General features: G+C 38.2%; 1 protein-coding gene across 5 annotated transcripts in view; it reads left to right on the forward strand.

Moving 5' to 3' along the window:
- fgd (faciogenital dysplasia) overlaps positions 1-12,490 on the forward strand; it is a 43,841-nt gene that overhangs the window by 20,106 nt on the left and 11,245 nt on the right. For all 5 annotated transcript variants that reach the window (XM_051902470.1, XM_051902473.1, XM_051902472.1 and 2 more), the window contains exons 4-8: positions 3,457-3,997; positions 8,658-8,753; positions 9,506-9,642; positions 12,032-12,188; positions 12,288-12,426. In XM_051902470.1, coding sequence (XP_051758430.1) covers positions 3,457-3,997; positions 8,658-8,753; positions 9,506-9,642; positions 12,032-12,188; positions 12,288-12,426 — 1,070 coding nt within the window. The remainder of the gene's footprint in view (positions 1-3,456; positions 3,998-8,657; positions 8,754-9,505; positions 9,643-12,031; positions 12,189-12,287; positions 12,427-12,490) is intronic.

The following is a 12,490-nucleotide window of genomic DNA, read 5'->3' on the forward strand; positions in this document are numbered from 1 at the left end:
CAACCTATTGTGTACATACATGTATTTACATTGTACTTGTATTTTAAAAACACCTGCATTTCTGTAGTTAACAGGTATAATTACACTCTTAAAGCTTCCTAACCTTACCCGTACCCACATACATCAACACAATAAACACATACATAGTAGTTAAAGTCACCCAATATAAAGTGTGTCTTAACAAAACTCTAGAAATGAACTTTTCCATTAGCTTATTAAATATATCTGTGTTGTGTTTTATGTCTGCAGTTTGAACTGAACAGATAACGAATCTATTGTCCTCTGTTGCTGAATTGAACTCGTTTCATGGTTGATGAACTTTACACAGTCACTGAACTGAATAACAACACTATTGTCCTTTACATCAGAGTTTGAGTTTGTCTCATATTTGATGAAGTTTACATCATTGATTCTGTTTTTTTCTATTGCTTGAAACAATTTGTATTGTATAAAGTGCCGTATTGTACATTTATTGTCAAATACTTAAATTTAACCAATTTGATCAATCAGAATTATGTAGAATGTTACCAATATAATAAAAAAAAAAAAATAATTAAAAGCCATCTTTATAGTGTAAACGTGGAACAGAAGCTGCATGCATGTATTTACATGACGGTTTTGTATTATTATGTAAATGCCGTTATAAAGGAACTGGTTACAGGGTGGAGTATTGTGACAAATCATTATTGTTGATTATCACTCTTCATATTGTAATAAGGGTTATTAATGTCAATAAATGGAGTACATTAAATTTTTTTAATGAGTTAGTCACGCACTAAACAAAAACTCCGGTGACGAATCTAAAGGCTCTGATTGGCCAGTGCCATCATACGCTCATGCACATGTTTGTTAATTCATTAATCAACAGTACAGTAACAGTTTATTTTACAGTGTCCTTGTTACACGTCTTACATATACAGTGGAGATCAAAATTAGAGAACAGTTTAAAAACACAGAAATATTGTTAATCATCATTGCATGAAATTTAGAGAAATATTAGCTGTGGGTATACCATTGTTCTATTAGCATGTTTTACAAAATAACCAAGGAACTTCAACAAAAACCTTTATTTCGGTAACTGTAGTGGGTTTCTTAGCCGTAACTTTGTCGCCAAGGATCTTCCATAGATTTTCAGTCGAGTTTGGATCAGGACTCTGGGCTGGCCATTTCATTATTTCAGTGTTCTCAGCTTCAAGGAACTGCTTTACTTGTTTTGCAGTGTGACGGGGGCATATTGTCTTGTATGAAAATTGCAGGCCGAACCACATGTTGCTGAAGTAGGGTTCTGATAACATTCACCCAGCCATGTAGCTGTATACGAAAACCAACTCCTGCAGCAGAAACATCCTCTAAACCACGAAACTTCCTCCTCCACCTTACGCTGACTTCTTTACACACTTTGGGTTCAGTTTTTCCCCAGTTTGACACCAAATTAACACCCAAATAAATTAAACTTGCTTTCTTCACTAAAGTGAACTTTAAAGTGGACAAGTACACACAACATGCTCCTTTAGTCTAGACTTTTGATTCTTTCTGCTGATGAGAGGCTTGTATGGTGAGACAGATCCTTACCATGTTCGGCTCTGAACTGGCGAGCAATTCCTGCTGCAGTGTTGAACCGACTGAAAGTCTCTGCATCGTCCTGTCCTGTCGTACATTTGTCTTACATGGATGACCAGCCTTTTTGGGGGACTTAATGAATTAGTGTCTTTGTAAAGCTCCAATATTCTAGAAATCACAGATTTGGAACGACCGACTTCTCTTGCAATAGCTGAAAATCTCTTTGGCCTTCATCTGGACGACCTGCTGCCATAGGGTTTAGGTCACCTAGAAGAACAGCTCGCCATCTTGCAAAGTCAGTGAGAACTGGAAAGTTTGCTGCCAGTTAAATAGGGTTTGCCAGATAATTAAGGAAATTAGCACCAGGTGCCAGATTAACACCAGTGACTTAAGAGGTATCTGAAAGTGTTCACTAATTTTGACCAGAGTAATTTTTCAGTTGTCTCCATTAAAGGGTTAGTTCACCCAAAAATGAGATTTCAGTCATTTATTACTCACCCTCATGTCGTTCCACACCCCTAAGACCTTCGTTCATCTTCTGGAACACAAATGAAGATATTTTTGATGAAATCTGATGGCTCAGTGAGGCCTCCATTGACAACAAGATCATCAACACTTTCAAGATCTAGAAGACATATTTAAAGACATATTTAAAACAGTCATGTGACTGCAGTGGTTCAACCTTAATATTATAAAGCGACGAGAATACTTTTTGTGTTCCAAAAAAACAAAATAATGACTTTATTCAACAATATCTAGTGATGGGTGATTTCAAAACGCTGCTTCATGAAGCTTCGAAGCTTTATGAATCTTTTGTTTTGAATAAGTGGTTCGGAGCGCGTATCAAACGTGAACTATTGAAATTTCAAAACATTTCGAAACACTAATAACGTAACGAAGCCTTGTTTACTGAAATCACATGACTTTGGCAGTTTGATACACGCTCCGAACCACTTATTCAAAACAAAAGATTCATAAAGCTTCGAAGCTTCATGAAGCAGTGTTTTGAAATCACCCATCACTAGATATTGTTGAATAAAGTCATTATTTTGTTTTGTTTTTGCGCACAAAGTATTCTCGTCTCTTCATAACATTAAGGTTGAACCACTGCAGTCATGTGACTGTTTTAACGATGTCTTTAGTACCTTTCTGGACCTTGAAAGTGTTGATTATATTGCTGTCTATGGACGAGTCATATACCTCTCAGATTTCATCAAAAATATCTTAATTTGTGTTCTGAAGATGAACGAAGGTCTTACGGGTGTGGAACGACATGAGGGTGAGTAATTAATGACACAATTTTCATTTTTGGGGGAACTAACCCTTTAAGTTTAAATACAGTACTGTGCTTCAAAATATATTTAACTTATGAAATATGATTTTAAAAAAATGGCACTATTCCTGTTAGTATAACTTCAAATAGGACTAAGTAGTGACCTTGAAATTTAGGAAATTGTATGCTGTTCTCTAATTTTGTTCTCCACTGTACTTACTATAGTAATAACAGTAAATTATGCATAATAACAAGCAAATAACCCTCAACCAAACCCTAACCCTAATTATATATTAAGTGCTGTTGTTACTCAGTACACTGTAACAAGGATACTCTTAAAATGAAGTGTAACCCCATATCATCATCCACACCAGACACGATATCGTTCTGTTTATTATAATCTCGCGCTGCAGTTTTGTGTCTGTGTCTTTGAATGCTCAAGCTCATTAAAGCAGGATGGATTCTGATTGGCTGATTGGATGTTTTTATCCTTCATCAGCTGGAAAAAGAATCGTCCTGAAAGTGATTCAAACAATATTGTTTGTTCTTTATCTGTTAAAAATGTTTAAGATGTCAAATTTTGTGATTTTGTCTAGACCGTTATTGTTTATTTATCTTTTAAGGTTTCCGATTCTGGGTCTCCAGCAAAGGAACGCCATGGATTCTCCAGCCGCAGATCAGCCTCCGGCTGCGCAGGATTCTGGGAACTTTGGCTCAGCGGATGGACTGATGTTTAAACCTAGTGAAATCTCAGAGCTTTTGGGATTGTCCGGCTCAAACTCCTTCCAAATGGACTCTGCGAAGGATGTAGAAATTGCAGAAGGACTTCAAAAAGAGCATAAAAAACATTCCAGCAGTGGACAGGAGGATAATCACGGTGAGTGTAGTGATGTGGTGGAGCCACCGCAGAGTCACGAGGGCACTGAAGCCAACGGGAAGATCCCGAATCGGGACAGCGGCATCGACAGTCCCTCATGCGGGGCGGATGGCGAGGGCTTCCCCAATGAGGACCCTATCGAGGAGGAGGACAGGAACGACAGCATCGCCACGGAAACCGAGAGCATGTCATGCGCCGCCACTGGCAACAAGCGGGACTCGACGCAGGATGAAGACAGCGACCTGGAGGAAGGGAGCGGAGAAGATCCCGAGAGCCTGGAACTCAGAGTAAGAGCACAGACACACACACACACGCTTTCTGAGGAATCCTGAGCTCTGTTTCCCATTGTGTCACTTTATTTGATGTTTGATTTATCGCAGGTTCCCGTAAAGACCCTAAAAAGACCCTAAAACAAAGTGTTACTGAAACTTCTTCTCATCACAGCTAGAGAGCTGCAGTTGCAACCACACAAGTTTGACACTGTTCACGAATGTGCGTTTGGACTATGGTTTCAGGAAATGATAAATCGTTAATTATGTTGTTAATGGTGGAACTTGCGACCATATTTGGCTAATGATGCTTTAAACACACTCCTGAGCCTGAAACGGTTATTATCGTTAACTAAACATTTCAGTAAGACTTTACAATAAGGTTTCATTAGTTAACATGAACTAACGATAAACAATAATTATACAGCATTTTAATCTTAGGTAATGTTGATTTCTGCATGTACTAATATATTATTAAAATCAAAAGTTGTATCTGTTAACATGAGTTAATGCACTAAACTAACATGAACAAACAATGAACAACTGTAATTTTATTAATTAAATATATTAGTCAATTAATTCATTTTTATTGCTGTAAAAATATATTTTTCATAGTTAGTTCGTGTTGACTGATGCATTAACTAATGAGACCTTATTATAAATTGTTTCCAACATTTCTGTTGATTGAAATAAAGCTGAAATAAAATATAAATATTATTTTAAAAGTTTAACTGAATGAACTTTGGCAAAAAACTGAAAGAAGTTTAAGTTGAAGCACTGAAATTATTAACTGGAAAAAAATAAAAAACTAGAAATAACTAAAACTGAAATAAAAAATAAATTTAAGCTAAATATAAATAAAATAAAATTAACATATAACTTAAAAATATAAAAATAAAAGCTAATTCAAAATTTTAATAAAACTAAAATGATACTGGTCTGACATCATACACTGAGAGAAAAATAAATAATGGTAATTTTCTTCCAGGACATTATCCATTAATTTTACACACATTTCCGTTAACCCTTAAAACATGACACAATGCGTAATTAAAAATAGAGTTAAAACACCTGCAAAAAATCAAAACATTTTAATACAGTACACTGTGTCGTATTTTTACAGTGGATGACCTTGAACACACACACGTACAGTAGAGTCACTTCTGATGACGTCAGCTGTGGGTCAAAATAAGTGACGCACATAAACACACCGAGTTAAAGTGTTTTTACAGTTTTATATTCACTAGAACACGTTTATCTAATCTGAACACAACATCAGTCTGTGTGAGCTGAACTGAGCATCATTCATCATTGCTTTGACAGGAAATACATCCAACGCCGACTTCTTTCAAATGAGGTTAATTCATTTCACACTCAAACACAAACACCGGCGAAACTCATCTATGAACCTACAGACCAATTTACACACTTAAGTTAACCCCAAACATTATACAAACTCAACAAGACCCCAGTTTGCTACATTTCTACAGTAATAATACCCTATTGAAATATATTCTGAATCTAAGAAATGAAATACTATCAAAACAATCAGATGTAGCTGAACACCTACACAAGTGTTAGTCTTTCAATTTCTTTAGCATTTATACAAAAGTGGAAACTTAGCAATAATTTTGTGCTGTGAACATTGATCTTGTTTTGTAAATATATCCTACCAATGAAATCTTTATATAGTGCTGCTTGAGTTAGTGTTTTCAGCTCATGATTGTTTCCTGAGTGATAAAGTGTTGTGTGAAACTTTTGCAAGTGTTGTCAGAGAATGAGAAGATTCGAGATATGAATGACGTTTTAGTGCATTTTTTTGAATGTGAAATTCGCTGTGGTGAAGCTGAAGTGTTGAGTAACGGGTCCTGGTGATCTATTATCAGCAGCCATCTTGATTGAGTCCTGCTGAAGGACCTTTAAGAGCAGTGTGATGTTTCTCTCCGGGTTTACTGCATCTGTCCGTAAGCGCAGTGTGAGAACATGTCTCCTGCTATCATCATGCATCACTTCTGTGTCCTGAGGAAGTGAACAGTTTAAGTGGCGTGCATCGCACTGCGTGAGGGTTGCACTTTCTGAATGTGTTGTTTCGACACTGTGTGTGTGTGTGTGTGTGCACTAATTTATGGTTTAATTGACCAAAGACAATGGAAACCGCTGCTGGTTGTGAGTGTTTATTAATATGAGCGTGTTCGCTTCGACACACAGCACACTATTTTAAACTCAGTAGCTGCAAGAACAAGATAAAACTCACTTGAAAGATCACTGCATTCATACACAATCTACATTTACATTAATGGTGTTTTATAATGTATCAATTCTTAGAACATTTATATAATTCTAAGTCTTTAACAATGTATTGTCATGCTGCTCATTTGCCAACATAATTTTTTCCATCCATACACTCACACACTCACACTCAGTGTTATTTTTTGAGTTTTGTGTTGAAAATTTAGAAGAGTTTCTGTTAGTTGTGAGGTTACCATTGCGCTTGTACACTCTTAAAAATAAAGGTGAAGAAGGTCCTTTGAGATCCTTTAACATCCACAGAACCTTTCCATCACACTAAAGCTTCTTTAGATCATTAAAATGTTCTTCACACTAAAAAAAAATGGTTCTTTGAAATCACTAAACATGTACATATGTACATATTGGCCTAATAATAATAATAATAAGAAGAAGAAATATTACATATTCGGGTCAGTGACATATTTAGTCATATGGATATTTTTCTTACAAAATCACATCTCATCTCTTCAGAAGGCCTTTATTAACCCCCTGGAGTCGTAAGGATTACTTTTATGATGGATGGATGTGCTTTTTTGGGCTTTAAATTCTCGAGCCCCATTCACTACCATTATAAAGCTTGGAAGAGCCAGGATATTTATTAATATAACTCTGATTGTGTTTGTCTGAAAGAAGATAGTCATATACACCTAGGATGGCTTGAGGATGAGTACATTTCATTTCATTTTTGGGTGAACTATCCTGTTCACTGATCAGAATGTCTTAGCGAAGGGTTAAATCTGTCTCATATCCCGCTGAGGGTGTGGCCTGTAAGCGTGTGATGATCCCTCACTCGACAGGTTCACCTGCTTCCCAACACATGGATGAGAGGATCTCTCTTTTCTTCTCTCTCACACACACACATCGGTGCTATTCATCAGAAATATGACCAAAACAAACCTCCCAAACGAAACCAAAATGTCCGTCCGTCACATGACGCAGCAGTTAGTCAGTCAGCAGGAGTGTTTAGTGCCGGTTGGGTGTGACAGGAATGGATCTTTGTGTCCGCTCAGCAGGAGTCGCCCTACACACCCACAGCGATCACAAACACACACACGCCCTGATACTACCATACACGCCACAAACCGCCACACACACACACACCTCTGGTCTTTCCTGTGTTTCCCGGTGTGAGCAGCACATCTGCTCATAGGAAAGGTGTGTGTTTGGTGGACAGCTGACATGTTGATGTGTTTTTAATAGATATGCTGTCACAGGATGTGGGATGAGCAGACGCATACAGTGGTTGCACACAGTCTTGCCTCTACAGATCTGTTCAACATAATTGATCTAAATGTGGCATACATTTTTGTATGGTTGAACTGTCATGTGGTGTGGCAGACCATATGCTTAAACATTTCATCCCAAAATCAAAATACATTTTAAGAAGTGAAGCATTTTTAGGCCAATTTAAGATGTTTTGCATGGTTTTATCTTTGAATTTGGTGATGAAAATAATCACAATGCTTCATTTTAATGGCACAAAATAATTTTTCTTTTGTTTTTGAGGGTGAAATATGATCTGGACAGGTTCTTTACGAGTTTAGGTTCATCCATATACTATAAAAATATAAAATATGCTTTCTAAAATGCATATTACATGATTAAACAGGTTACACTTTATTTTAAGGCAGTTTTGTTACAGTGTAATAAGTTCTGGATAATATTAATTAACAACATGTACTGCTTACTATATAATGAGGGTTAGTTGCATGATGTAATTATGCATAATTTACTGTTATTACTACATTAAGTACATGTAACAGAAACCAAAAATAAAGTACTACTCATTTCCTTAAATCTGTCGACTTGAAATAGATGAAATATATTAAATAACATATGTAGATTCCTTTAGATAACCACATATCATGTCTCTTTTTTTATCATCTCATAATATTTTCAGCTAAATATACCATTTTTAATGTTTTCAAAAAGCAATTTTTAATGAGTGATGATTTAGACAGCTTCAAAAAACAAACAAACAAACATAGTTTTACTGAATAATTCATTTACATTTTTTGAGAAAAATAGAAGCTCCACATGTCTTCTTTTAAACCCTCTGGTACATTTGCTCCGTAGACTGTTACTATAAACACTTGCTCGGTTTATTGCTGCAAAGAAAGATACGTCAAAGTTATTTCTGTGGTAATCAACCATATTTTATAAAGAAAAGTTAAGATATGATTCATAATCTGCTGAAGCCAGTGGACGTGTTTTTAATAAAGTTACACAGTCACATTTCCTCACTGATAGACACATTTACCGCTCATCTTTCCTGCAGCTGTTTCAGTGGTAAAACACTGGCTGATTCGGTCATCTGAAGGAAGTTGGAGTTTGTTTTTGTGTTTTTTTTAGTTTGATGACTGAAGCTGACGTGTCTTCTCTCTCTCAGGGTTTGCCATCTGACTCTCAGAAGCTGTTGAACATCGCTAAAGAGTTGCTTCAGACAGAAGAAGCGTACGTCAAAAGACTCAACCTGCTGGACCAGGTAACACACAAACACAGATCATCGGCCCTCTGTTTCCCATTTTATCTGCATGTGTTTGAGCATTCAGTTATTTGAGTTTCTCTTTATTTACATTGAGATGAATTGTGCTTTTTTTGTGTTCATACTACTTCCTGTTTCCGATGCTTCCTCTTAGTCTATTTCTTCTCTAATATATAGTTTTTGATCTTATGTCAAACTGATTCCTTCGGGCAAAATTTGACACTCATCCATAAACACACAACAAACTTTAAACCGCTGATAGCTCAAGTCAAGTCATACAATACAGATTGTTTCAAAGCAGCTTCACAGTAATAAACAGGAAAATAAGAGTATTAGTGTTATTTTACATTAACCTGCATTCATGTAAAGTTCTTCATTTAAGAAACAAGTTCAACAGAAGACAATAATGTCATTATTCAGCTCAATTATGATCACGTTTTGTTCTCATCTGATAGTCTCAGTGCAGTTAAACCTCAGCTAAGCAAGTCAACCCACTGTAGCAGATCTTAAAAAAAACCTGATTTAAATTGCGTTTAAGAATAATTCAACTGATGGTGAGAAACTGTTGATTCAGCTCTTCAGTCACGTCACATTTATTTCTACAGCACTTTATACAATAGATTGATTTAAAGCAGCAGCTTTACTGTATTAAACATGAAAAACAGTGTCAGTGTCGCTTTCAACTTCAGTTTCTTTTATAAAGCGGGTGTGTGTGTGTGTGTGTGTGTGTGTGTGTGTGTGTGTGTGTTTAGGTCTTCTGTGCCCGTCTGACAGAGGCTGCCATCCCTGCTGACGTCATCACAGGAATTTTCTCCAACATCTCCTGCATCCGCCTCTTTCATGAGCAGTTCCTACTGCCAGAACTACAGACACGCATCACAAAGGAGTGGTAAGACACACACACACACACACACAGACACACATTGTTCATTTATATACCGATCAGGAACATTATGAGCACTGACAGGTGAAGTGAATAACACTGATCATCTCTTCATCACGGCACCTGTTAGTGGGTGGATATATTAGGCAGCAAGTGAACATTTTATCCTCAAAGTCAAAATGGGCAAGCGTAAGGATTTGAGCGATTTTGACTAGGGCCAGATTGTGATGGCTAGACGACTGGGTCAGAGCATCTCCAAAACTGCAGCTCTTGTGGGGTGTTCCTGGTCTGCAGTGGTCAGTGTCTATCAAAAGTGCTCCAAGGAAGGAACAGTGGTGAACCGGCGACAGGGTCATGGGCGGCCAAGACTCATTGATGCACGTGTGGTCCAACCCAACAGATGAGCTACTGTAGCTCAAATTGCTCAAGAAGTTAATGCTGGTTCTGATAGAAAGGTGTCAGAATACACAGTGCATCAGTTTGTTGCGTATGGAGCTGCATAGACACAGACCAGTCAGGGTGCCCATGCTGACCCCTGTCCACCGCTGAAAGAGCCAACAGTGGACACGTGAGCATCAGAACTGGACCACGGAGCAATGGAAGAAGGTGGCCTGGTCTGATGAATCACTGAATGACACGTACCACCTACCAAAGCATTGTTGCAGACCATGTACACCCTTTCATGGAAACGGTATTCCCTGGTGGCTGTGGCCTCTTTCAGCAGGATAATGTGTCCTGCCACAAAGCAAATATGGTTCAGAAATGGTTTAAGGAGCACAACAACGAGTTTGAGGTGTTGACTTGGCCTCCAAATTCCCCAGATCTCAATCCAATCGAGCATCTGTGGGATGTGCTGAGCAAACAAGTCCGATCCATGGAGGCTCCACCTCACAACTTACAGGACTTAAAGGTGCAATATGTAAGAATTTTGCAGTAAAATATCCAAAAACCACTAGGCCAGTGTTATATATTTTGTTCACTTGAGTACTTACAATATCCCAAATGTTTCCAACTATTTGTAAATCGTTAAAAAATTGTAATTTTAACCAAAGCTCCGGGACGTGTGAGGAGTCGCCTGTAAATTGCGTCATACCCACGTTACCCTCGGTTTCCAGTTTTATTTTGTAGAAACCATGGAAACACCAAAGATGCTTTAATATGTTTTAATAGGCAAGGGAACAACTGTTTTGATATATTTATAGACAGAATACTAATTATTGTTATATAGCTCAACACGTTTAGTCTTATTGTTTAAATCTAATTTTCTTGATTTTCTGCGAGTACCATGCTTTACCATGCCTCAGAGAAAAACACTATTTTGTCAAGTAGCTAACATAGCATAATCAGATGCAGCTTTATTTTTAGTAACAGTAATACAGCATTTTCTCCATCATACAATACGTTTTAAAATTAATTGCATACCATTAATCAACACAAGCCATCCAGCATTTAATCTGATATTGTAAAATCGATCTATCTTACTGCAGTGTGTAACAGTGTCTCACAGCAGCCGCCGAGCGAACGCACAGAGTAACGTTATAACATCATTTTCATCACTCTCAAATGTATCTAATATGATAAACAGAGCTGCGTTACCTCATACTCATGACCAGAAAAGCGGAAGCAGCGCCGGCGACTGTGGCATAATAAAAGTCCCGCTGCTCGTGAGGCGTGTGTTGCGCAATCGCTCCAGCGGCCTCGTTCAGCTCCCACAACACTCGGTCCTGCTCTGCTTCATACTACAGTAACGTTAATAATCATCCATGAACATGATTTCTGGGCGAGTCCTATCCCGATTATTTTCCACCGGCTGTGAGGTGAAGACCACATGTCCCAAGATTCTGCGCTCAAACTTGGCGTCATCAAGCTACGCCTTTGTTTTGAATAGGCCTCTAGCGACCTCTAGCGGACAGAAAATTTTACATATTGCACCTTTAAAGGATCTGCTGCTAACATCTTGGTCCAGATACGACAGCACACCTTCAGGGGTCTAGAGGAGTCCATGCCTCGACGGGTCAGGGCTGTTTTGGCAGCAAAAGAGGGGACCAACACAATATTAGGAAGGTGGTCATAATGTTATGCCTGATTGGTGTATATAGGCCGCTTCCAACATTGTAGCAATACAAAGGTGGTTGAAAACTTGCAGAATTATTCTTTAATTGTATAGTGAATAGTATGGCTGGGTAAAAAATATTAACTTTCTGATTAATTACAATTTTCATGAGAACGATCCCAATACTGATTCTTAAAATCCCAAGATGGATCTTTTACTCTATGCCAAATGACTCTTATGAACCAGATCTAGTGAATCAAACACTCACACTGTTCAGAATCCAGCAGAGAGCCGTATGACGAATAAACAGACTGTGTGTGTGTGTGTGTGTGTGTGTGTTAGGAGCTGTAATCCCCGCATAGGGGACATCCTGCAGAAGTTAGCGCCGTTCCTGAAGATGTACGGCGAGTATGTGAAGAACTTCGATCGGGCCATGGAGCTGGTCAACACGTGGATGCATCGCTCCACCAACTTCAAGGGTGTCGTGCATAGCATCCAGGTCAGAGGACAGATCCAGATGCCCTGATACACTCTTATGTATAATGACAGATGTGTGATGAACCCCCGTGTGTGTGTGTGTGTGTGTGTGTGTGAGCAGAAGCAGGAGGTGTGTGGAAATCTGACGCTGCAGCATCACATGCTGGAGCCGGTGCAGCGTATTCCCCGTTACGAGCTCCTGCTGAAGGACTACCTGAAGAAACTGCCGGACGGAGCCGCGGACAGGAGAGACGCCGAGAGTGAGTGACTGACTTCATTATCCTCAACTAACACTGTTAAAACACTTCTGTTAACTGAAATGAA

Source organism: Ctenopharyngodon idella, chromosome 8, assembly GCF_019924925.1.
Source record: "Ctenopharyngodon idella isolate HZGC_01 chromosome 8, HZGC01, whole genome shotgun sequence".
NCBI classification, from domain to species: domain Eukaryota; kingdom Metazoa; phylum Chordata; class Actinopteri; order Cypriniformes; family Xenocyprididae; genus Ctenopharyngodon; species Ctenopharyngodon idella.